The sequence below is a fragment of the Chanodichthys erythropterus genome, chromosome 17 (genome assembly GCF_024489055.1).
Source record: "Chanodichthys erythropterus isolate Z2021 chromosome 17, ASM2448905v1, whole genome shotgun sequence".
Taxonomy (NCBI): Eukaryota; Metazoa; Chordata; class Actinopteri; order Cypriniformes; family Xenocyprididae; genus Chanodichthys; species Chanodichthys erythropterus.
The window spans coordinates 34,998,238-35,026,060 of record NC_090237.1 but is presented as its reverse complement, the minus strand read 5'-3'; the positions used below and the strand labels follow the sequence as shown (position 1 = coordinate 35,026,060).

Sequence of the window (27,823 nt, the reverse complement as noted above, 5' to 3'; positions counted from 1 at the left end):
GCGAAAGTTGTTCGGCCCGATGAGGGCTGTCGAGCCCCCCTGCCACGCCCGGGTACCAGCCTCTCCAGCGTCCTAATGGCCGCGGATTCCAATGTGTGTGCCAATTTTCAAGAGTTTTTGAGCATGTTAAGGCCCCCAAAAAGCCCCGGAAGACGGAAAAAAAAAAAAAATAATAATAATAATAATAATAATAATCCTTAGAAGAACAAGAGGGTCCTGCGCGCTTAATTCGCTTGGGCCCTAATAATAACATTTTAAGCACATTTTTCTTATTTTGCCTTTTTTCTGCCAATGGGGTAAGAAAAATACGGCAGCGGCTATTTATTTTTTTGTGTCTATCCCTTCTAGCCACAACCATGATCGTGGTCTTTACTAGAAACTTCAAGGTAGGTGTTGGAGCAAAAGTTTGCCTGATATTAACCCTCCAGGACAAGGATTGTACACCCCTGCACTGATGCATGCCTGAGTTTGGAAGAATGATTTGACACCTACTAACTTGAACTCTATGGACAAACAGACTCAAGTCAACATCAAATGCTCTAGTGTTAAAGTATTCTTAAGACAACCATAAATGCTCTCCCTTGGCTAGGAGCTCTGTAGGCCTTTTTGTAAACTTTTAGTCCTAACCTTTAGAGTTAATAGTGAAAAGCGCCTCCATCCCTGCCTGGATGTGGTCAGTCACATGACAGTGTAGCAGCCACTGTCCAGGACTTCCTGCAACCAGTTCTATGGTCTGAAATGTTCCTGGGAATAGGTTGTATACGTCCGCTCGATGAGAATGATCTGTCTGAAGGAGAGAAAATAAGAGTGTTTGAGAGACATTTTAACACCTAAGTGGGATTTAGACATTATTGCAGGATTCAGGAGTGGATCTACTGGGGTGGCATGGGTGGGAGGGGGTTGGAAATGCTAAGAAAAAGCATTGCCACCACATCTGCCTCTGTTCTGTCAGTGGCACTGCCAAAAGGAGAACATTTAGTATCCCAATGCATAAAACTTAAATGTAAAATGTTTCTTAGTCTGCTTTCAGCAGTTGTGCTTTAATGTAATGAATTAATGTGGTGGGTGAATTATCTGAGTGCCCTCTCTGCTTTGATTACCTGATCATTGAAACGTCCCTGAATGGCAACTATAATAACATTGTCAGGTAAGAATCTAATTTTAATCTATTTGTGACGAGCAGGGCGGGTGAGAGCCGTGAGGGAACGGCGCGAGGCCGGTGACGCGAGTGATAATGAGCGTCACCTGCGAGGTGTGCCGGCCTTGAGTCTCTCGTCCTTCATTGTAGTCGCTCCTCCTTTTATGCCTCCGGAGCTCCTCCGGCCTCGCGCTGTTCCCTCACGGCTCTCGCCCGCCCTGCTCGTCACACTATTATTTCCTTTAATTTTATACATAATGTTTATTTATAACATATATATTATTTCAATGGATGTATTATTCATATAAAGTTCATCTTACATTTTATGTTAAAATCTGGGTGGATGAAAATGGTGCAGGTTTTAGACTTTGTGTTTGACATCATTGAGTTTACAGGTATTTAGGTTCTGACGTGTGAATGATAATCTTAATGGTAAAAAGACAGAACACTGTTAAATGTGTGAAAAGCATATGTGGTAAATTTCCTGAAAAAAGGAAATTGGATGAAAATGCAAATTTATGGCAAATTTACCAGATTTAATGTGTGAAGGCTGCTACTGTCTCAGTGCCCTGGATATTGAAATATAGCTTTTTTTTATATAATTATTTTTAAACAATAAAATGATTGATTTAAAGTTCCTCTGAGAAATGCAGCTTTCACATATTTATGGCAATGAATGTCTATGTCTGGCCATAAATTCAAAAGAAATAGATGCTTTGGTGTCGACACCCTTTATAGACACCCCTCATGCCACCCCACTGCCACTCCATTAATAATTTCCTAGCCATACTAGAAAATGTGCTTATGTATATACTTTGTAAATGAAGCTTTGACCATGGAAATGCACAGTGTGCATGTCCACTTCATTCCCCAGTCCTAACAAATACCACTGGGTCTTGTCTTTCTCTGTCATTTTCAACCCATGGAGGTTAGCATACAACTTCCCATTAATACCTGTGGAAGACAAAAAGAGTTTTAAGTTCTTAAAAAAATCTGAACATACCATGCATTTCTCTCTTGTAATACACACACAGACACACACACACACACACTTACCATGCATTTTGTTGCTCTCCATAAAAGTTTCATTATATTTGTCAAATTCTTCTGGGTCTGCCTTGAGATAAGTTTTTATGTTTTCATCCAGGTAGTGGGACTCATTTTCATCAAACACCATGAAAAGGAGGGCAAACTCTTTATCAGTGTCTTTTCTACGTCTATCAGTGTTCAGGGTGTCTTTACGGCACACTATCAGTGGACCCACCAAACCGCTCATCAAGTCCTGAAAGACATTCACATAATACATCTGTAAATCTTCATTCATACTGCAAAACCTCACATTATCATGTTTACTTATTGCTTTCATAACATAAATTTCCAAGTAAGATCTGATATTCAAAATAGACTTTTTTTTTTCATTAAAACTTTACAAAAAGGTTTAATTTGTTTACATTAGTCTATCTGAACATCTGTCAGAGCTACTCCACCCCTACAATCCCACACGAAATCGGAGATTTGGTGATAAGAGAGTTCTGTGTGTCCCCAGATCGCGATTAAAGCAGAGAGGTGATAGACCCTTTGCTATCGCTGGCCCCAGGCTGTGGAACAGTCTCCCGGCCTATAACAGAGCGGCACAGTCTCTAACTATTTTTAAATCTTGTCTTAAAACTTACTTTTTTCTTTAGCTTTTAATTCAGTATGAGTATATTGTGTGAATGTATGTTTCACTTTGTACTTTCTTTTTTCCTTCGCTTTATTGGTCAGCCTTGCTTGCTGTTTTTAAATGTGCTATATAAATAAAACAACCTTGAACCTTAGTTTACTATATTAGTTAACATGACCAATGAACAATTCTTCTTCAGCATTTATTAATTTTAGTTAATCTTAATCTCAACATTAACAGATTTTAAGATCAAAAGTTCTATTTGTTAACATTAGTTAGTGCACTGTGACCTAAAATAAACAGAACTTTTTATTATTGAACATTAACAAAAGTTACATGTGCAATATGTACGATTTTTGCAGTAAAATATCCAAAAACCACTAGGCCAGTGTTATATATTTTGTTCACTTGAGTACTTAAAATATCCAAAATGTTTGCAACTATTTGTAAATCGTGTGAGGAAGTCGCCTGTCAATTGTGTCATACCCTCATTACCCTCGGTTTCCGGTTTTATTTTGTAGAAACCATGGAAACACCAAAGACACTTTAATATTTACATGTTTTAATAGACAAGGGAACAATTGTTTTAATATATTTATAGACAGAAAACTAATTGTTGTTATATATCTCAACACATTTAGTCTTATTGTTTAAATCTAATTTTCTTGATTTTCTGCGAGTACCATGTTTTACCATGCCTCAGAGAAAAACACTATTTTGTGAAGTAGCTAACATAGCATAATTGTTACAGATCCCGTGTTCCCCTGGACTCCATTTCCCAAGATCCTTCTGTTCTCCACACCTGCACTCACTTCCCTCGTCAGCTCCTCATCGTCACTCATCACCTGCACCTGGACTCCATTGTCAGCACTCCCCATATATTGCACTCACTCCCTTCACTCCTCGTCCGTTCTCTGTTGTGTTATGTGTATGTTTGGTGATTCCCTGCCGTTGTTGATTAAAGAGTGTTTATGATTGTGGAAATCTGCATCTGCCTCATCTCTACACCAGTACCGTAACAATAATCAGATGCAGCTTTATTTTTAGTAACAGTAATACAGTGGCCTCGTTAAGCTCCCACAACACTCTGTCCTGCTCTGCTTCATACCACAATAACGTTAATAATCGCTGTTACGGTTTGAGTTGTGTTTTGTTCTGCTTGGTCCATGTTTTAGAGTTTGTTTTTCTTTGGTCACATGTTACCCTTTGTTCTTAGTTTCCCGCCACTTGTTTGTTACTATGGTTTCTGATTTGATTAGTGTTTGAGTTCAGCTGTGTCCTGTTAATTAGTCTAATTAGTCCTTCTGTTCACTGTGCATGTGTTTCCTTCTGTTTCTGGTCAGTTCTCCATTGTGTAAAGTTAGTTGTTTTGTTCATGTTACCTGAGTTTCTGTTTTGTTACAATAAAAGTACTGCTGCATTTAGATCCTGCCATCCTTCCTTGCTGCAACCTACTGTGACAATCGCCTCCATGAACATGATTTCTTCCCAAGTCCTATCTCTATTCTTTTGCACTGGCTGTGAAGTGAAGACCACATGTCCCAAGATTCCGCGCTCAAACTTGCCATCAACCTACGCCTTTGTTTTGAATAGGCCTCTAGTGACCTCTAGTGGACAGAAATCTTGCACCTTCAATAAACACTGTAAAAATATATTGTTAATTGATATTTCATGTTAGCTAATGCATTAACTAATGTTAACAAAAGAGACCTTATTGTAAAATGTTACCAATTTTACATACTTAGTGAATTTAAAACACCTGCAATGTTCTTGCAATGTACAGTACAGTCCAAAAGTTTGGAACCACTAAGATTTTTAATGTTTTTAAAAGAAGTTTTGTCTGCTCACCAAGGTTACATTTATTTAATTAAAAATACAGTAAAAAACAATAATATTGTGAAATATTATTACAAATTAAAATAACTGTGTACTATTTAAATATATTTGACAAAGTAATTTATTCCTGTGATGCAAAGCTGAATTTTCAGCATCGTTACTCCAGTCTTCAGTGTCACATGATCCTTCAGAAATCATTCTAATATGCTGATTTGCTGCTCAATAAACATTTATGATTATTTTCAATGTTGAAAACAGTTGTGTACTTTTTTTTCAGGATTCCTTGATGAATAGAAAGTTCAAAAGAAAAGCATTTGTCTGAAATACAAAGCTTCTGTAGCACTATACACTACCGTTCAAAAGTTTGGGGTCAGTAAGAATATTTATTTTTATTTTTTTGAAAAGAAATTAAAAGAAATGAATACTTTTATTCAGCAAGGATGCATTAAATCAATCAAAAGTGGCAGTAAAGACATTTATTATGTTACAAAAGATTAGAATTCAGATAAACACTGTTCTTTTGAACTTTCTATTCATCAAATAATCCTGAAAAAAAATATTGTACACATTAAATGTTTCTTGAGCAGCAGATCAGCATATTAGAATGATTTCTGAAGGATCATGTGACACTGAAGACTGGAGTAACGTCCAGTCTTGCATCACAGGAATAAATTACTTTGTCAAATATATTTAAATAGTACACAGTTATTTTAAATTGTAATAATATTTCACAATATTACTGTTTTTTTACTGTATTTTTAATTAAATAAGTGTAGCCTTGGTGAGCAGACGAAACATCTTTTAAAAACATTAAAAATCTTAGTGTTTCCAAACTTTTGGACTGTACTGTATATATACAGATTATATTGTTTATGTGTTTTATACCTTAACAAAGCTGACAGAGGAGTAGTAGGCAAATGTTATACAGTCTGGATCCTTGGGACCTGGACCTGATCGTTCTGGAATGATCCAGTTGTATGTCAGCACATCACCTATAACACATGTAATGCACATTGTAAAAATATACACTCTAAAAAATGCTGGGTTAAAACAACCCAAGTTGAGTTGAAAATGGACAAACCCAGCAATTGGGTTGTTTTAACCCAGCAGTAGGGTTAAATGTTTGCCCAACCTGCTGGGTAGTTTTATTTAACTCAACTATTGTTTAAAAATTACTGTATTGCTTAATTAAAATGAACCCAAAGTATGTTGGAAATGAACATTTATTAATGTTCAATGAATAATTATTAAACAACAAACATTTATTAAATTGCTTATTAATAAATTTATATTAATAAACTATTAAACTATTAAATGTATATTAATAAAATATTAAAGCTTATTAATAAACATTCACCTTTTGTCTATTATTGTTGCCTCTAATTGCATCTGGTTTTTAATTTCCCAACTATTTTGGGTTCATTTTAAGCTAGCCATATAGCAATTTTTAAACAATAGTTGGTTTAAATAAAACTACCCAGCAGGTTGGGCAAACATTTAACCCAACCGCTGGGTTAAAACAACCCAATTGCTGGGTTTGTCCATTTTCAACCCAACTTGGGTTGTTTTTAACCCAGTATTTTTTAGAGTGTACTATTCACTACTGCACACATAATTATATAAAAATGTGACATTTTTTATATAATTAACAAACCTGGTTGAACACCATTCTGATGGGGTTCACTGGTCTTCACTCCATGGGCATGAACAGAATATGGCATGCTGGCATTGTTTTTAAACACGACCTGAATCCTCTCACCAACCTCAACTCTAAGGATGGGTCCTGCAAATATAACAAGGGTCACTACAGAGCCATAAAGGTAAAGAGCTAAACAAAGAGACCTGCTATATCAATGGTAATTCTTTATTTAACACTGATCTATAAATGCATTACTGATGCTTTATAATACTTTTGAAAAACAGATTTCAAAAAAGACAGATGTGCCATACCCATTATCCCCAAGTGCTCTTCCTCTGGACACCTGGGCTTCTCTTTAGTAAATGTTCCATCTGTGTATTCACGAAACACCACCTTCTTATATTCAGCACCAATCTGATCTTTTGATTTCTCTAGGTAAATACTTCCAGGGCTTAGTAAAGCAGGAAAGAAAAACAGAAAAAAAGAGGGAAAAAAGAAAGACAAAATACCATGTGTGCATGAATGTGTCTAAATTGAGTTTATGTATTTTAATAATATAACAGTAAATAGGTAAAACTGTGTAGCTTTCTTTGTGTGAAATAGAGGGTCGCTTTACTCTTCTCAGTCAAGCCTCACTTGAAGAGTTAACCCTAACCTTAACCCTAATGTTTCATTTTAGAGCTCAATTTGTGTGTAAGAACAAATATGCATATATGTTTGTGGGTATACCTTTCCTTCAGTGTAGTGTTGTGTTTCTCTAGTTCCCATGTTCGGTTTGGCGCATAATTCCACACAACTTCCTCTGCTGCTATATAGTAGCGTACTGTGGAGGTTAAGCGATCTGGTGCTGGAGCCTTTGCCGAACAGGACTTGACTGTGTAATGTTGACGCATACCTGACTGGTAGTGATCAGCTGTAAGACAGCTCAGCTCAAACTCGCCTGGAGTAAAAGTACATACTGATAAGCAAATGTTTGATGTCAAAAATAATGTATTTTGATTCTATCTTTTAATTATTTAAAAAACAGCAAGCTTTTCAGACATTACAAGACCTAGCAACTCTGTATCAAAAGAGAGAACTTGAATAATCTTCCCTAATTTTGTTAAAACCGTTGTTGTGCCAAATCATACACCCCCTTGGACCCCCATGGGTTAGTGGTTTATAATGCCTGATCTAAAGCCTTTTGCATTATATAGCTGGTCAAATAAATTGTAAGTCATGATTAAACAGTTCATCAAAGTGGGTAATAATTTTTCTGATGTGCTGGATAAGGTGTGTTTAATTAGGGTAGGAGCTAAACTCTCCAGGACAGTGACCCTCCAGGAGCAGGATTGGACACCCCTGCCTTATACAGTTAATCATCATCATTATACGATTCACATACACATACCTACTTCTCATTAAATCATTTTAGAATCAAACAATAACAATAATCATCATTAGCACTAATATTTTAGATTGTACTGTAATTTACAATCCAAATAATACAATCTAAAATACAATCCAAAGCTTAGGGACAGATTTACTAAACAGGTCAAATTAGCATGAGACCATAAACGCGCTAATGGAAGTCACAAGTTCTGCTGATGATCTATTGACAATGTGTAAATTAAAGAACAAAGAAGCAGCAGCTCATTTTCACAATGTTTAATGCAATCTGCCAAGAGTAACACAAATTAAAGTAGTGTCACAAACACAGAGCCAATGATAATCAGGTGCGGGTAATCTACTACCAACATAGCTGCAGCAAATTAAAAATAATGTGGTTGGCAAATGACATGTTTGGATGAACATGAGTGGAGAAGATTCTTTCCCTTCTACCACATGCTCTCTGTTCTCTGCACTGCTTCCTCCAAGCAGTAACTATCGCAGCAAGTCAAATGCAAAATGGGTTAAGACATGCTCAGGCCCCTCTCTGACTGCAACAGTGAAAAAGGTTTCCTACATTTTGATTAGATCTTGGTAGACTTGCATAAACTAATGTCACATGACCACATAAAGATGCAAGTACAACTGACAGACAACTCTCAAGGCCATGCATCTGTCAGGGTAGTTTTTGCGGTGTGCTCCACACGTCTGTATCAGTTTGTCCATTTCAGCATGTTGAATCAGCGTCAGTAAGAGTGGGAACTCATGATTGGATGTTCAGTTTAACAAAAGAGTCAGTGCAAAAAAATAAAAGCGAAAGTGAATGAAGAAAGTTATCAACATAACTGATATTCAAAATGGTAAGCAAGCACTGATTTGTTTATGTTTTGTATATCTGCGTATATGTCATATTTCCTTGTTTCAGTTTCTCCTTTTGAATGACGAATATAGACTGAAACCTGCTGATATAGACAGTTAATTAGGGGTTCAAGCACGTAGTGCTGAAACCCTATTGTTATTGTGCTGATTTTTATTATTATTATTCTTTTTCTTCTGCCGTAAAACGCATCGTGCAGCCCAAACCGTAAGGCCTAGAGACTTGAAACTTTGTCAGATGATAGTACAAAAATCGAGGAGAGGTTGACAAAGTATGACCCAAATCGGCCAATAGGTGGCGCTACAGCGATCAAATGCGCAAAATGGCTCATAACTCCTAAACCGTTTGTCGTAGATTAAAAGAATTACATATTTGGAATCCTTGCGTCAAGGCGGTGACAAGCGTAGAAGATCAGATTTGCTCTCCGAGGTCCCGTTTTCCCGCCATTTTGAATTTTGTCCAAAACCTACTTTTCGAACTAGTCCTAGGTTTTTTGCCCGATCGGAACCAAACCAGTGCAGAAATATTCTCTGGAGTGTGAATATCAATAATTATCAAAAAAAAAGTTGAAATTTTGATTCACGGTCACGAAGGGGCGCCAAAACGTTCGTTAAGGGCGGAGCCACTTTTACTAAAATGGCTATAACTCGAGAACGAAATGAGATATTTGCACCAAACTCAGTACACATGTGTATGGGCTCATTCTTTGGTCACGATAAAAAAATCTCGTCGATTGGGCATTAGGTGGCGCTATAACTTGAAAAAAACATAAACACGTCTGTAACTAAGCAACCGTTAGTCCAATCGACTTGAAATTTGGCATGCAGTGTCTTGGTCCAAGGGGGCATGATGGTCTATGAGGACATTGGCGTATCTCAAAAAACATGGCCGCCATCGGCCAATGAAGTTTGAGCACCTATTAGACCAGGTTAACGGAGGCCGATCGGAACGAAACTCAATGGGCATGTTCAACTCATGGTCCTAGAGGTCTGTAAGAATTTTGAAAGAAATCGGCCACAAGTTGGCGCTAACGAGTTTTACGCCTCGGTAATCACATGGTGTTTCATAAAATGCATATCATTTGATAGATCTCCTCATGCTGAACAACTTTGCCTCAAGAACCAATTCTGTCAATCAAATCGTTCATTAATTATTCGCAAATATGTGAAAAACCTACTTTTGCGAACTAGTCCTAGGTTTTTCACCCGATTGGAATGAAACCAGTGTAGGACAATTCTATGGACTCTCTAGATCAATAATTATCAAAAAAAGTTGAACTTTGTCCTTTGGGTTGCTATAACTGGGTCATTTAGAAAATGGGTGTGGCAAAATGTACTCAAAAGCCTATAAATCCTAAACGAAAACTCGGAACTTCACGAAAATAAGTGAGCATATGCCAAATATTGTTCTAAATAAGCATGACAAATTTTGTGGAGATTGGGCAACAGGTATAGAAGTTATAACAGTTAAAAAGATGAAAAATGACAATATTCCTATGTTTATAAACGAAATCTCAACCAATCCAGCCAGCACCGGGCTCATTCGAACCGTCTAGATGAAGTCTGTCCACATTATGAATTTCAGGCATTTTCATTGAATTGTCGCCGAGATATTAGCCAAAAACCAGCGGGCGCGTTTTAAAATGGCGGCCGCCAATGACGTCACATCCCGGTACATTTTTGCTTCTAACTCAGGAACCGAAAGTCCCCGCGAGCTCAAACTCGGATGGCAAGGTCCCCTCCGGGCCCTTGAGCGGCCACATCCGTCGCGGGCCTCGGGGACGCCCCCCCGCGGATCGCTAGTTCGCGGGACCCCCGACTTTAAACGGCCGTAACTCCCGAGCCCTACCTCCTAGGACCTTGGGGAAGGGCTCGTTGGAAAGGCCCTTTCCCCGACTAGATTCGATTCGAGTTTGGTGCAATTTGGCCTGAGCGTTCTTGAGATATAAGCACAAAAAGATACGCATTAGACCAGGCGTAACTCCCGACCCCCAACACTCACTGTCCCCGCGATGGTCTCGTTCCACAGGGCCTGTTGAGCACTATCTACCCTCTGAGTTTCAGAATTTTTCGATGTCCTGTTCCCGAGATATAAGCGAAAAACCAAATTCCCATTTATCATTCATTCATTATTCTGTTGTCAGAAAGACAAGACTTGCACTAAGATTTTCTTACCTATCATGTATTTCAAATATCTACAACAATGTGTGTGTAAACATGTTTAATGCAGTCATGGAAAATGTACAAACCCAAACCAGACCATGAAAGTAGGCTAATGACTGGTCCTTTGCTGCCACCTGCTGGTTAAAGTTGTCATATTGTTCTATAATCCATATTTAGACTTGATAAAATCACTATTAATGATTACAATCACATTTTGTCAAAATGCATCACTTAATTTCGGTTGAAGTATTAATGACAATTTTGCCACATTATGTGAAACTTTAAGGAGACTTGGAGTAAACATTTTGTTACCCATCATTTATTTTGCCAATCAAATTGTTCATTCAAGAATATTTTAAAAACCTACTTTTGCATACTAATCAGGTTTTTTGCTCAATCTGAATAAAACCAATGCAGTACAATTCTCTGGACTCTGTTGTTTAATAATGATCAAAAAAAGTTGAACTTTTGCATTAGTGGATATAAAAGGGTCATTTCAAAATGTGGCCTTCACCAAGTGTCCCTGAAAGCCATATATCTCTCCAAGGAATGCTCAGATCTTTCTGAAAATAAGCAAGGACGTGTGACATGACTCTAAACAAGCAATTTCATGGAGATCGGGACAATAGCTAACTTTAACAGTTAAAAATGTGTTGAATGACAATGTTCATATGTTTTGTATGTCCTGAAATTGTCATTTGCCACCAGATGGCAGTAGATGGCCACTAATATAGTTCAAGATTTCAAGGTTTTTCCAATCTCTTTTAAACTATATAAATCCTTATTATATCATTACAAATCACATTTTGTCAAGGTTTACCTCTTCATTTGTTCATCTGACATATGTTTTTTTGCAATAATACAACATTACAATTACATTGAGACCTGAAAATGATGATTTTTAAAGGGAAAACCTGGAATAAGCATTTTCTTACCTCATTATTGATTTCAAATATCCATATCTGCAACAAAATGTGTTTGTAAGCACGTTTAATTAATGTAGTGAACATGGAAATATACTTGAAACACAAAACAGATACTGTTTTGACACAGAATGAAAGTGAACCTAATAAGTGGTGTGTGTGTGTGTATGAGTAAGCATGCGTATTATTGTTTAAGCCTTTTCTTTCTCTGTGTTTGGTTTAGCATATATCATAGCTGTTCATCTGTGATTTAAGTGGTGACATGCTTGCTAAATAAAACTTAAATATCTTTCAAACTTTAAAATATCTTTTTATGCATATCTGCTTAAAGGTCTTAAATGCTTGAACCCCGGTAAATGCTGCTTGCAGCTTTAATTCCTTATGTAGCTGGTTAAAATATTATAAAATGTGATGAATTTTGTTTGTGGACATTATCAAAATGATTTTTTTGTGCTTTTACATTTGTGTTCTGAGTGTATATAATTAATTCTAGTGGGAACCATGCATGCAGAATGTTTTTTTTTTTATATGGGGCACATATTGGTGAAGCACATTATACCTTGTGCGACATGATAACAGTGCCATCTTTAGAAGCACATTTGCTGGGTGTGCTCTCTCTCGCTCTTCTAACGAGAGTGCTGAGTGAAGGGGAGAGATGAGTATCCCAAAAAATTGATTGTGCTCTGTGTATTTCTGCAGAAATAAAACATTCTGAAACCTCTTCCATCAGCATAGCCTTCACTGACTAAAACAACAAACACAACCAGAGTAAAACTGCCACACTTACACGCAGACGCGAAATGCGCGTGCTAGTTTGCAGTCGGCTGTAGTCCGTGCTGTGTGCTCAAGCACAGCTTTTTGGTCCAGACGCAGCCGATGCAGGGCAACAACACTGTCTAGTTCTTTGTCGGCTTGTTGTGTCCCAGCTTTAACAATGCATAGGCTACACATAGGCTCACATCCCTTAAGCAAATAAGTTTCATCAGTAAGGTCAACTGGAACCACTTCACATAACATTTTGTAACATAGAAAGATGAACAGTGTCTATGCAGATTTTAGTCTCTTTCTGTATCTCTCTTATCCCCAGGATAACAGTCAGCCTGATTCAGTCTGTATCCAGGTCAGATGTTGTATTTTTACCCCGCCCAGAATATACCACAAAACAGCCCTTTTTGGTCAGCAAAGATCTACACAGATCTCTAGGACCAGACAAGACATTTTATCATGAAATTTTTCGGTAATTTCATGATCTACTATTTGGCAAAATAACTACTAATTACCATCAAAATACCAAATAAATATGTACAGATTTTATTTATTTCCACTTTTTCCTCCAGTAATGTACCTTTATTGTATTCACCATTGTACTTATTTATTATCTATAATTTTTTCCATATCTTTCTTGTTGCAAATACTTGCATTCCTGTGACATTTTGAAAAGCCTTTACATTTTGTGTTATTGTTAATTTTGTTGTATGCTCTTGTTTGAGATCATCAGTGAACTAAAAGTTAAACTAAAATTTGCTAACTTAAAAAACAAAACAAAAAACATTGCAGTGCCTGTTCTGTAAATGCCCTGAGCAAACTACCTTTTTCAGATCATTCTCAGAGACAACCATTGTTAGCTGGGTAATGATCTGGCACAACACCGAAATCATTATTAGCATTACAAGTGATGTATTAAAGGCAATCACGTCTACCATCGCCAACACATGCCTGACACAAAAAGCGCTGTGTCTTACCATTATTGTCGGGTGTCATGTTAACAGTCACTGTGGTATGCGGGAAGATGCTGAGAGTGTCACGGTTCATCCCATTGCGCTGAAACGTGTTACCCTGGAAATAGACACCATGGATATCCACCTCTGTGCCCAAGCCAAGTGTGTGCCACACAGCATGTTCCCCATTACACAACTCCAGACTAGGCAGGTTTCCATACATGTAGCCATTCACAGCTGAGAAGAAACAGTATTTGTTATAATACTGCCAAGAAATAAACTTGTACATTCACAAAGTGAGGAAGTAAATGTACATGACTGTGTGAATAAACTCACACAAACACATATATGCATACCATGCATCTTATTGCTCTCTTGAAACTCTTCATTATCTGGATTTGAATCACCGCTGCCAAACTTTTCAATGTTTTTTTGCAGATACCAGCTTTTGTTCTCATCCATCACAGAGAATAGCAGAAAAAACTCATGCTGAATTTTGTCAGCATGCTTAAAAGACAAACCCATAACACACAAACACACACAAACACAAAATATATAGGTTATTATATTCACCTGCATTGTCTGAAAAGCAACAGACACATTGCATCTATGGCATATTCCACGAATAAGTATTAGAGGCACAGATCTTATTCTTGCTGTGAGACCTATTAAATAAAACTGTTATTGAAACTCATTATTCTCTAAAACTTGACAAGCCCAAATAAGTAAAAAATCAAACAGATTGTATAAAACAAATCTTGATGTCTTGAGGTTAACAGTAAAGCAACCCTATTCACTGACCATTTTCTGAAGAAAGGAACAACAACAACAACAACAACAAAAATCAAGAGCATTAAGGCCTATGTTGTGCCTTATTTGTGGAAAGTACCATATTATCCATTTAGGCCTGCAGTATGTGAATTTGATACCTGATGCCCACTTCCATCAAGAACACCTTTCTTGCACACTTGTATGGGTCCAAATAAACCAGAGTTAGTGTCACGGACAGGATCAACAGCGGAGTAGTACAAGTATGAAAGACAAGGAGGATCATCGCTGGAGGGACCTTCAATTACTCTCCAGTGGTAGGTGAATTTTTTACCAGGGGCCACAGAAGCTCCATCTTTCTGAGTACCTGTGGAGGAGACAAGTTAAAAGAATCTCAAATCATAAATACTGACCCTTCTTGATTTATGCTATGCATTTTCGAAAATTTTAGCCAAATGTTATGCAATGTGTGTATTGTTATTTGTTCAGTTTCAAAAATGAAATTCTCACCAAAGGGCTAAAGCAATTATGAGAACTACTGATTTAAGTCTTTGGTGAGAATTTGATCAAAAGGCTTAATTTCACTAAAGGCCTTTTTTTTTGGATGATGCTCCCCTTTTATGCTCTCAGCGCCCCAGTTGACAATCCCTAGTGTGAAAGTCTACATGCATATCTGTGTGTACACCTGTAGCTGTTTATGACTTACCATCCTGATACATTGCTCCTTCGTAGGCCTTTTCATAATGCAAACCATGTGGCTGAATGCTATAGTCACGTGTAGCTTTATTAAGGAATGTCACAATGATAACATCACCAGTCTCTGCTCTGATGACAGGACCTAAAGTGGGAGTCAGTAAAGAGATAACTGATCACTTACCATCTTTAAGACAGAATGTTTAAACTATATTAATTAACTGTGCTCCATGAAGCTGAAGAGCACTCGTACATCAGCTCTAGGGCATATTATTATACCTCTTATCCAAACACTTTAAGGTCAGCAAGAAATCAAGATTTACATTTATTATTATTATTATTATTATTTAAGTTACTGGTCTTATTGTTAATGATTAATTTGTGCACTTTTTATTTTTTTATTTCTGTAATCAAAACTTGCTATTCCTGTGCCACATTGCAGGAAAGTGATTTACATTGAGATGCCTAAGCAATTCTCATTTTTCACAATCCGATTAAAAAATTAAAAAGTCCAGTCCATCACTCGCAATACATCACTATGCAATAAGTAACTTCTGTTTCATGAATACAAGTGAGGATTTTACCCAGAATTCCAAGATGCACATCTGAGCCCACATTATGTGTTTGATTAGTAAATGTTTCATCAGTATATGAAATGTATCTGGCCTTCAGGTATGTTCCACCCAGTTTACCACCATCACGACTGAAGTATGGTTCAGAGTTACTGCAGGAAAATAAAGACATTAACACACGAATTTAATGACATTAACACTCATATTATATGGAAATAAATGAAAAATTACACTATAAATAAGAGTTTATATCATGTAGGAACCATTAGCAAGAATTATATCTATGATAATTACATTAATGACATTTTTGAAAAAAGTTTGTATCTTTGAGTAGTGTAAGACTGATGCCAGGGTGCCTGGACCAAAAGAGCTACTCTTTGAGAAAACAAAGAAAATTACCATTTGAACTCTCTCTTGCAAAATAGCATCCCTACCCGAGACGCAATCACACTGAGTCAATCACACCTCAGCATCTGCCTTAATCTACATTTCACTCCCTTCACCCTCTCCCCCCATCTCTTCTCTCTACATACAGAGATGACCTAGAATTCACCCAAACATCTATCTGGTTTAATGTGAACAATCATCAAAGAGTGCTATACAATGTTTGGTATCGTTTGAAATGTCTCAGTGCAACTGGAACAACGGTCTCGTCTACATAAACGTAAACCAAAGGTATTAAAGGTTTTAAGAGTTTTAGAGATACTTTGGTTGCAACCATGGGTGTGTCCCTTTCCCAAGGTTTTGATCCAAATTACCTCCAGTTCCACAGCAAGGTGCGAACCCCTGAGGTCTGTGACCCTAGTCAATGCAAATTCTGATTGTAAGTTCATGCCCCACATTGGGGGATGTTTTGTCTTGGTCTGAGTATTTAAAGAAATGTTGCAAAAGGCTCGGGGCGCCTCTGTATTCAGATGGAGCCCATACTGCTGAGTGTCTGGACACTCAGCAGTATGCATGTCAGGTATGCATCTGTGATGGAATTTTTGAACTAATTAATAATGAACTAACATTTCTTTTCTTCTACAGGCCTAATAATAATAATCTAACTTAGAAATAGAGAAACAGTCACTAGGACTGAGTGTTCTGATTCAGAAACATTCTGCTGTGCTGGCTAGACAGCATCCCTTTTGGGAAAAAAAAATAGTCATTGAGAGGTTGTTTTGACCTATTGAGTAATCTGAACTATTAACCCTGAGACATTTTTTGATGATCTTGTGATTCAGTTGTTCTAATCTAAATTTACTCCAGCAGTAAGCGGGACAGAGGAACTGAGATGTTTTTCTTAAATCTAAACCAATCGTATTGAGACTGATGATAATGAGTAATAGATCATGCCATACTGACTGTAAAGTGTACCTGAAATCCTATAAAACCTGTTGTATTCCTTTGTTCGGAGAGAGATTCTCTGGAATGATGAGAACTCTCCCGGCCGTGATTAAAGCATATTCTGAGGCATAGATTGGAGTCTGTCTGGTTTTAGGCTGCAGCAAACCTAAGCACTAGAGATCTTTTTCTATACTATAGTGATAGTGTTTAGTGGTAAAGAGCACTAAAGAGCTTATTATCAGGTGATAGTGCCGGTGGGGAGCACTAAAGAGCTTAGTATCAGGTGATATGCCCCCAGAACAGGCCGAGACGTCGGCCGACTCGAACAGGTACTGTAGTACGCTCAGTAGAGTATAAATTTATTGGTTGATGGTGTCAGGGACACCCAAGTTTATTTGTTTATGGTGTCAGGGACACCCAGGTTTAACTAAGTCAGGTGTGTAGGGAAAAATCTACCACACATCTTACTCTATTTCTGAGCATTTGATGTTTTGTATTAATCATCTTTGAATTGATTATGTAATTGGCATGATACATTTACCTGACTAATAAATTGTCACATTTGACTTTATTCTGATTTACTCTGAAATTATTGACTTCAGTAGATTCAGATGTATCCATTGTTACCGCAAATCTGCCTCAGGTTAGTAACGGACTAAAGTCCAGTTGAGTGGAGCATAGGGCACACTAACTGTGATTTTAGAGCTCCGACTAACGTTTGGCATTAGTTCAAGTGTACTTAAGACTGTAAAGGCTAAAAAGGGAATTTCCGTTTAGGCAACAAATGTTGATGACCAACCTAAATAGGGTGAGCCTTACCTCTGTTTATTGTAACGTTACTCTAGCTAATTGTACATGGTAATACCATGGCATAACCAAACCAAAGCTATTATAAGAGAAGTAATATTGGTCGACTTCCCTGTAAATAGTGGTTATGACCTCTGACTAGAGTTAGTGTTAATTTAATTCAAGTGTATACAGATCTAAGGGGACTACACAAATACTTTTTTACAATGCGTTTTCACTTCTAAATAGTATAGTCAATTACCTCTGTCTAGTGACCAAGACTGGCAAGTTTGTGATCGTGGGCCTGCATATTAATGAATGGTCAGTGCGAGGACCCTGTGCGACACTGAGAACCGAATGAACGAGTACAATAAGAGTAAAGAGTCAAATAGAATATTCAAATGTAAAGCTAAATTATTATACAAATGACCAATAATCAATTGACATTTTAAACTGGAATTAAACTACTTTGCCACGCTGAAAAGACGGAACGCGCAAGAAACCTTCCCCGCCCGGTGGGAAACCGCCATTGGGCCGATTGGGTGGGCCTTACAGTAGCTTCAAATGCTTAAAAAACAAGGTGAATTTAGATATAGTAAGGTTAAGTGAATAAACAGAGTTTAGACTTTTATTTTATCTTAACTTTAAAATCCAGTGTACTGTAGCACAGATAACACCAAATTGATCTGTTAGAATGGGTTTAGATTGCATCAACTTTATATCAGTGGTGAACTCTAACGGCCTATGTAACAGGGGCCGTATTCACAAAACATCTTAAGGCTAAAAGAAGCTCCTAACTGCCGATTTAGGAGAAACTCTAATGGCCATGTCAGTCCTAATTTTAGGAGTCCTAAATTTTTGCTCTAAGAGTATTTCACAAAGCATTTTAGCGCTAAAAGTAGCTCCTAAATCTGTGAAACATTAGGAGTAGTCAAGAGGACTCCTAAGTCACTAAGACCAAATCACAAACAGTCCTTATCCACCCAAAGACACTGTACACCATTGAGGCAATAGCGATAGAGCCTTAGTTGCTAAACTTTTTCTTCATAAATGCAATACATTTTTATTTATAGATTTGAATCTACGATGAGACGCAAAAAAAAAAAAAAAAAACTTTAACAAATAAATAAATATTGTCTGATTACCTGTGGCAATGGTTTTCATGAGTTCACACTTACAAATGATTGAATAGAATAAAAAAAAAAAAAAAAAATAAAAATATATATATATATATATATATATATATATATATATATATATATATATATATATATATATATATGAGCTTGGAATTTAGCCCAAACCCAAAGTTATCTCCGTATCCCCAGCCGAGAGTGAGGAGCGGGGTGGCAGAGGGATGCAGAAAACTGTCAAAGTAACTATAGGCGAGTCGGCTTTCGTCTGTGTATATATTCCTCTTCTCGAGCTGATTAGAAAAACTGTTCGAATATGTTTCTCCCAGACTTTGTTAATAAAACATAATTTGTAGCTTGAATTCTACAATCTCTTGAGATGCAGACATCCAAGACGTGGACAATTAAGTGTATATACTAGTTTAATTAGTGACACTAACCTATTTAAAAACCTTTATGGCAACAATATGGCAACATTTTATTTTGACTACGGCAACATTTTTATTAAAAAATATTTATTTGAATAGGGCAACATTTGTATTTTAAAACCTTTATTTTAATATGGAAACATGACACCTCATTCTACAATATTTCTATGATTAAGTCGCTGACTCCTCCCCCATCAGCCAATCACTGTGTGTTTACTCCATAGCAACGAGGTCAACCCCGCCCTTACTCTTAGCTTAAGACTTCTATCTATTCCTTAGTAAAAGTTTGTCTCAGCAGCTTTGTGAATAGGTTTTAAGAGAAAACTCTTAGCTAAGAACTTTTACTGCCATTTAGGAGAACTCTTAGTGGTACGATAAAATGTTTTGTGAATACGGCCCCAGATCTCTAACTAGTTAACCAACTAACTAACTAACTAAATAGACAAAAACATGTTGTTTTCTCATTTTATTTTTCATTTATCTTTAATTAATTTTAAATTTACAATGCTTTTCTTCTCCTAAATCTCTCTGTTTGCAGACATTGGGTCTCATTCAGTAAGCATGTGTATGCACGATTTTGTGTGTGAAATCTGCATATGAACGTTTTCCCAAACAAATCATGATTTATCAATAACATTATTTTTTTCTAAAATGTATTCTAAATGACTAAACAAAATGTAGGAACAACTGAAACTGCTTGTATGCAAAAATTTCATAGTCTTGGAGGCCTAAACATGTTAAGATGAAATTTTAAACATAGATATAGGCCTATCAATAAAAGAGTAAGAAAAGGTGCACTATAGCTCAAGATGCGAGGTACCTATGCATAAAGACACAGCTGGCTTTATGCAAATTACTTACCTTAAGCATGCAGTTGCTCATTTAGAATCCTTCGAATTCATCAACATTGGAACGAAGTTAAGAACAAATCGTGAATTAGGCGGAAAGTTTTTTGTGAGAAGTTCGAATATAAGTACAAATACAATAGTACACAATTATTAGTAAATGAGACACGGTGTCTGTGTTCAAATTAACAGTGGCAAAACTTTATCCAATCAGAATTTATTCCCTGACATTTACAAGCAAAGTGTAAGTCCCTCAGACCTTCACCCCTTAAGAAACAAATGATTCGAATCTAATTTCAGATGGTCAGACTCATTATCCAGTCAAATTATTTTGTTTGTACCTAGTAGGTGTAATCTTTCAGATATGTCATTGCCAAGCCCTTGCAGTGGGTTTTGAGTTACTCATTCATGCATTAATTTTCTCCAAATCTGTGTGTCTACCTGTCTGGTTCAGTAAGGCTTGCATTGTTCATGTAGTTCATTCCTGAAGGGGCGTAGTTCCAATCCATCTCTTCAGCAGCAATGTAGACACGTCTCTCAGTGCCAGGGGCTTCTGTTGGAGAGTTTGCAGACCCACAGGCTGAGACCTCATAGAAACCCTGCATACCTGCTGCTCACAAGGAGAAACCATAAAAAAGAGAGAGATTCAGAAATTCTTAAATATTCAAAGGTGAAATATGTAGTTTCTGCGACGCTAATTAGCGAAATCACAAAAATAAAAGATATTTTGCAAATGTCCCTTTTGTATGTAGCAACTCCTCCAACTCAAACATCACAATCACAGCTCTTGCGGTTGCTTGTAAAGTAATGTCTCAACAGATAAACATAGGCCCCTTTCAATAAAAGGTCCAAAATATTAGGAATAGTTTTAGCTGTGTTGCTATGTGTCATGAGTAATTGAGCAGGCTAACACTCTTCTGTCTAGTGCGAACATGAGCATCTTGCTTATAACATACTCATCCAACGTAACTGCACCAGGCGCAACTACTTAAAGGATTAATTCACTTTAAAATGAAAATTACCCCAAGCTTTACTCACCCTCAAGCCATTCTAGGTGTATATTACTTTCTTCTTTCTGATGAACACAGTCAGGGTTATATTAATAAATATCTTGACACATCCAAGTTTTATAATGGCAGTGAACGGGAACAAGTATGAAGCTAAAGAAAGTACATCCATCTATTATAAACGTATTCTGGCAGAAACTAGATATTTTACTTTATCACTTAAATTATGGATATTTTTCTTACACAAATGCATCACTTTGCTTCAGAAGGCCTTTATTAACCCCCCGGAGCTGCATGGAGTACATTTATAATTGATGCATGGACTTTTTTTTAGCTTCATACTCTTTGGTCCCGTTCATTGTCATTATAAAGCTTGGATGCGTCAGGATATTTATTAATATAACTCCGACTGTGTTCATCAGAAAGAAGAAAGTCATATACACCTACAATGGCTTGAGGCTGAGTAAAGCTTGGGGTAATTTTCATTTTAAAGTGAACTAATCCTTTAAGGCGGTCTACATTGGATATATCAGAGTAAACATTACAAAATGGTATTTTCTTAGTAAATGGGGGCATAATGATGTGGTATTGAAGTGTCCATTGTAGCGTTTTGCATCACAATGCCCTGTTCGCTTTGACGTGTTAATGACCCGTTTAATCTTTGAATGGCTAAATGCAGCGAAATTTGGCTTGCACTCCTGTAATCGAAGCTGAAGCTGAAACAAGTTCCTGTAAAAAAGGTGCCACAAAAATGAACACTATACCACTCATAATCATCAAATCAAAACTGAAAATGATCATCCACTGATTAGAAACAAATGCTTCCAAAAAAACAGGAGCATATATGGGCTTCACACAGAGATGACAGAAAGACAACAGAACAGATACTACTGTACCTTGTATATGATCGTTGACTTGGCAACTTAACAACCATTTTCCTTTTGTTCTCGGCATCATTGTTGCAGTGACAAAAGTCGCAGGAAACAGACTAAGGACATCTGTGCGGTGCTTGCGATCCATGAGGGTGTGCCCGTGGAAATAGGCGGAATGAATGTCCACTTCATTGCCAATGCCAAAGAGATGCCAAGACACAGGACGCCCAACACACACTTTCGGTGAAGGCAAATTACCATAAACATACCCATTGATGGCTAATGGGAAAAGACAAGAACAAGTTGAATAAGTGACATTAAGGAAAAAAAAATGGTATGAGATGACATGAGTTAGATACAATAAATAAATTAATTAATTAGATACTAAATAAAAACTTTTAAATAAAACAATTATTCTGTCATTATTCACTAAGATAATAAAATTTGATCCATATAAATTAAAATCACAAACAACTGCAAAGGCATTTTAGAGTACAGCAAATGTTAGATATGAAAAGGATAACTAAACTTGAATGCTTTTGTTCCAAAGTGAAACAAATACAAGAAGGTACTTTCCATGAAAATGTCAGTTATGTGTCATCAGCAAAAAAATTACATCATGGAAACTCATGTGCTTACTTCAGTAAAATTTCATGCATTCTGACTTATTTACAATGTTAAAGAGTTGCATTCTCATGCTAAACATGGCCAAAGTTTCAAAACACGAGTTGGACGTACTGTATGATGGAGTATTACGGTTGTGGACAGGTCTCGCCTTTTTTTTTTTTTTTTTTTCTCCCTCGAGTATGGCCTTTATCTTGTAATAAAGGACATAATTCTTTGTATAGGCACTTATCCCTGATAAGCATGCACACACACATCACCCAGAACAAGAGCACATGCACGCCCATCAACGTGCTTCGTTAGGGATACAGAAGCCGAGAGATTTAAAAAAAATGGCTGTGTCCCAATTCAGGGGCTGCACCTTTTAAAGGCTGCATACATCATCGAGGCAGTCTCATTTCAGAAAAATAACTGTTAGATTGCAAAGTAAGAAAGAAATTACAGTATTTTATACCTCACAATGAATATCAGTATTACAGCAGTATTACAGAATACACAGACCAATTAAACGCACAGGTCTCCTCTCGTGCGTCCTCCTCACTGCGTCGCTGCGTCAAGGCAATAATCACTTTCGTTTTGCTTTCAGATATCTCTTTTATAGATGCCATCAATGCTTTTACCTTTCTAGATGTAATTACTGAAATCAAAACAGTCAATAAACTATAAATACTCACGAAAACTTCAGTCAACCCAGCTCGCGTGTCAACCTGAGAAATCAGCCTCCTTACCTTAAAGTGTCAAATTTCTTGGTTTCTGAATGGACAGTTTGGCTCGATTGACAAACGCTAACTTTTGGGCATGATTTATATACCATCGACGTGTCCTAAAACTTTAGCACGCTTTGATTGATTGTTTGGAGATTGCGTGTTTCTCCGTTCAAGAGCGCATTTCCTGTTCACATCCGCAACAAAACAGTTGATTATTTATTAACGAAAGCTCACAGAAACATGAAAATGGTCACATTTAAAAGAAAATATCCTAATCTAAATGATACATGATATAGTGTGACTAATTGAAGCAGCCCTTATCAAAAGTGCGGGGGTTGATTTCTGTCTTTTCAAAACTGCGGGGGTCCTGACCCCCCTGTCCCCCGTGTCAATGGCATGCCTGGGTACAGCGTATGTATCTTTTGTAAATATGATAAAACTAAAGACTTTTCGGAGATATGAAGGATGCAATACTACTCTATAGGTACTCAAGATTAATATGAGATTAGCAGAAACTGTGTGTGATACCCCCCTTTTATGTTTAACCTTAAGAAATACTGAGACTTACAGTGCATAAGGTTGGACTCTCTGAAATTCTCATCTGCACTTTCCATAAGTGTTTTTGTTTCATCTGGTTCAGAGCAAAATTTTTCAACATTCTTCTGCAAGTACCAGCTTAAGTTCTCATCCACCACACTGAACATCAAAATGAAATCTTCATCCACATCAGAGCGCTTATCGCTAGAGTTCAGAGCACCTAAGTTAGAAAGAATAGACAAAATATAAGGAAAAGACTGAGAAATAAAGAGTGAAAATGGTAAAAGTAGTGAGGATTGAATTGGGAGGGAGAAGTGTTTGATACTAAGATAGGTACTGTAGACTGTACAATCTTTTGTTGGTATGTTAAATATAGGAAATTGATTCCACACATAAACAGTTTATCAGTGGTTGTGTGTGTATCTTACCTTTCTTGCAGGTAAGCAGAGCTCCTATAAGCCCTGATGCAATGTCTCTTGGTGCATCTACATGTGAATGGTAAATCCAGGTGAGACAGCTGGCATCGTCTTCAGTAGGGCCGTACTCTGGTTTGACCTCCCAGGTGTAGGTCCAGTTTTGACCCGGAGCCACCGTATCATCACTCTTATCAAGACCAGAGGTGCCATCAGGATACAATGCTCCTAAAATACAGAGCAATGAATTCAAGTAAATTCCAATGAGATTATCCAGTCTGATTTAGGCCTATTCAAGGAGTGAAACTGTGATTTGACAAATTGCAACTTTATAGGGGACATTCAGGACATTCTCTGAACATTTAGGAAACCATAATTTATTTGGAAATGTTCTCAGAACTTCCCTACTGCCTTTGTAAAAAAAAAAAAAATAATAATAATAATAATAAAATAAAATACAATTAGAACTAAATTGATTAACAAATTGGCTGTTCAAACAAAATATACTATCACTACTATCAAACTATCACTCTACAAGCATTTCCTAGATTATTATGAAATATTTTCTGCAAAACACAAATCTCTTGCAGTAAATCATTAGCTGACAACAGCACATAGATGAGTTAATGTAACTGCTGTATCACTGCATCAGCAACTACACAGTTACTGTCTTTAAATAAAGCAACATGCAGTAGAACATCAGTGTTTCTGACTCATCATTGACTGAAGCACAGGCTCTACTCTTCAGCACAATGGTAACCTTACAGATCTCTCTAGATCTCAGAATCTTCTTTTTTTTGAAGTCACCATTATGGAGGTAAGCGCTTGCTTTAGTTGAGCTCCTGTCCCTTGACATTAATTGTAACTGTGTTTTTAAAGCACATTTGTTATAAAAAAAATTGTAAAGAAAAAAGAAACGTATGGTCAGCTTACTTTGGTTGTTTATTGCTGATAACATCATTAAATAGTGGTCTCATTCACTGATATCTAAATATTGTATTTCATTCATGCTGTTGTAGCCCTATAACACTGTATAAAATTCTGTCCTAGTTTTTAATAATTGTACAGAAATTCAGATAGGATCATGTAGACTCACACAGACATCAAGATTCTGAGTATGAACCTCAACAATGGTGAAAAAAATGTTCAGATAAAAAGATTAACTCTAAGCATCACAAAACAAGCTACTAAACTCATAAGAAAGATTTGTGTTAATTGTTACCATTGTTGATGTTCATATACTGATTCGTGATGTCTCTGTGAGTCTACTAAAAGACACTTCTTAAAACTCTGTATTATTAAAAAAAAAAAAAAAAAAAAACAGTTAACACACTCAGAGTTTAGACTCTGGAGAGAATCAGTGAAACAGGACACTCCATGATGATTGAATCATCATCATTAAATAACCAGATTCATCTGATCAGAATTTCTCTTGCAATTTTTATTGTAACAAATATGTTTTGGAAACACAGCTAAAGCAGCCAAAGCAAATCTATTGTTAAAATATCAAGAATCAAGAGCCCATCTAAAGCAAACGCTCACCTCCATAACGGTGACTTCACTTTATTATTTTCTATAAAACATTTAACCTGTCACTTGGTAAAGTTTCCAGAATGTTCAGAGACGGTCATGATGTGAAGTTGTTTAAAGGTTTGGGGGAAATTATTTGGTGGACATTCAGGGAACATTCAGGACATTCTGGGAATGTTTAGGGGACTATTACTATAGGACGTTCTGGTAACTTCCCAAATGTCCTCTTTGTTACTGTCACGTTCCAGTCAGTTTCAACTCCCATAATCCGCTCTGCCAGTCACATGCACACACTCCACACCAATCACCAATTACAATACAGCTGAAGCTCATTACCTGGACTATTTAAGACTCACTCACACACCACCTCATTGCGAAGTCTTGTTTCACCCTGTGTACATTACTGAGCATTATTATCTTGTCTACCATGTCTGCCTGTTACTGATACTGTCTGTTACCTGTTTTCATTTCTCTGCCGCCTACCTTTGGACTGTTTATTGTATGATATCTGCCTGTCCTGACCATTGCCTGTATCCTGACCACGATTCTGCCCGTTCCATACCATTTCGGTTTGCCCGTTCGACCATGCTCTTATCTAATAAAGCACTGCAAATGGATCCCTGCCTGAGTCCCGCCTCGTTATAGTTACGTTCTCGCATGACCATAAAATAACCAAAATAGAACGTCCCCCTAAACTCATTTCGGGAACGTTATTAAATGACCAACAGAGGACCGTGTGGGAACATTCTGTTAATGTCCCAAATATTGTAACCATTGTGACCACAAAATAACCAAAATGGAACGTCCTCCTAAAATCATAAGGAACCTCAAACTTCAGCATTTTCATTACCAAAGAGAACATTTTAGAAACAGCCTGAATGTTCTGTAAAGGTTTGGATTTTTTGTTACCTTTAGAGAACTCTGAAGGAACATCGCCTTCTACATGAGGAAAAGAGATCATGCAGAAATATTCACAGTACTAACATCACAACCCTGACTGCATTCACACAATAATGCCTATTTAGCATTCAGTAACTTCCTTCACAGTCATGGTAAAATAATAAGTAGGGAGTAGACATTGTAAAGTTGTACATAAACTTCTAAAAAATTAAAAACCAAAAAAATTGAGTAGAAACTTCTAAGTTACAAATTGTTACATACTCTGTTATTGGTTTATGGAATGTGTGTCAAGAGACTCTATTGCTGTCCTGACTTAAAGATAAACAAAGAAAGACAGCAAGAAAAGGAAATGGATGATGAAACACTAAATAAGGAAATTGATAGAGAGAGATAATGAACTGTAAGCTCCAACCTTCTGAATCCTTCTTATAGAACACTCCATGTGGGTGAAGCGAATAATTTCTGCTTGCAAAGTTCTTCATGTGTACCACCATGACATCACCGACCTCAGCCCGTAAAATAGGTCCAAGGAAGCCAAGCCACTCAGGTTTAGGTATTTCTTTGGAATAAGAGTCATCTGTGTACTGTCTGTACACAGCCTTTTTGTAAACACTCCCTATTCGGGTAGGGCCATTTGACAGAAAAACAGATGCGTGTCTGTAAAGAGAGGTGAAATCGAAATAAGTCGTTTAGTTATATATTATTATATATAATATTATTATTAGTAGTAGTATTACGATTATTATTATTATTATTATTATTATCATTAGGCCTACTGCGAAACAGTTCAGGATCCATGTTATCGGAAACAGTATACAACACAATGCACTTACAAGCGGTTTTATTCACATATAGTAGACTACGTGTTGATTTTTTTGTAGCCTTATTAAAATGTAGAAAACGTCATGTTGGCTAAAATGTTAACAATGTCCTGTTTCACTATTACTATGACACATTATAGATATGTGTCATTTGTGTCTGTTTGTGTCAATCTTACTTATGATCAGTGCTTCGGTTGTTGATCAGGTTTCTTCCACTGGGCGCGTAATCCCAGGTTTCCTCTCGTATTCCTATATAATATGTCCTCTTTAAACATTCGGCACGCTGCAGCGCGATCAAGGCCGTCACAAAAGCGCACAGCACAGGCTTCATCTTATAGCTGAGAACACATTCACACATTAATAACTAATATCCGAGGCAGATCAGAAAGAGACGCACGTTATCACTCTTAAAATGCCACCGCGCAGAGATTTTTCCGACACTTAAACTATGTGATCGAAATCCACATACAAAGCTCACTGTCAGTAGGGAATACCCTTACTATAAACGAAACTGAAAGTTGCAATAGTATATTA

The 27,823-nt window shown here is 36.9% G+C and overlaps 1 protein-coding gene across 1 annotated transcript; it reads right to left on the bottom strand.

Annotated features, from left to right (window-relative positions):
• Positions 1 to 622: 622 nt before the first annotated feature.
• Positions 623 to 27,620, bottom strand: LOC137004541 (ferroxidase HEPHL1-like). Its single transcript, XM_067364953.1, has 18 exons — positions 27,466 to 27,620; positions 26,881 to 27,125; positions 24,054 to 24,266; positions 23,657 to 23,845; positions 21,782 to 22,036; positions 20,320 to 20,488; positions 15,370 to 15,509; positions 14,799 to 14,930; positions 14,254 to 14,459; positions 13,681 to 13,831; positions 13,349 to 13,561; positions 7,006 to 7,216; positions 6,588 to 6,727; positions 6,292 to 6,420; positions 5,523 to 5,629; positions 2,195 to 2,420; positions 1,953 to 2,092; positions 623 to 787 (listed from the first exon to the last, which is right to left on the bottom strand). Exons 1-18 carry the CDS (start codon positions 27,618 to 27,620, stop codon positions 623 to 625), a joined length of 3,186 nt encoding a protein of 1,061 aa, XP_067221054.1.
• Positions 27,621 to 27,823: the final 203 nt, after the last annotated feature.

What these genes read in the sequence shown, in the direction of transcription:
- LOC137004541 (XM_067364953.1), bottom strand. Translation starts at nt 27,620, where the DNA reads ATGAAGCCTGTGCTGTGCGCTTTTGTGACGGCCTTGATCGCGCTGCAG. An exon ending in AGAGTCCAACCTTATGCACT is followed by an intron (nt 22,037 to 23,656) that starts GTAAGTCTCAGT and finishes TTTTCCCATTAG; the next exon opens with CCATCAATGGGTATGTTTAT. An exon ending in CCTCTGTCAGCTTTGTTAAG is followed by an intron (nt 2,421 to 5,522) that starts GTATAAAACACA and finishes AATGTCTTTCAG; the next exon opens with GACTTGATGAGCGGTTTGGT.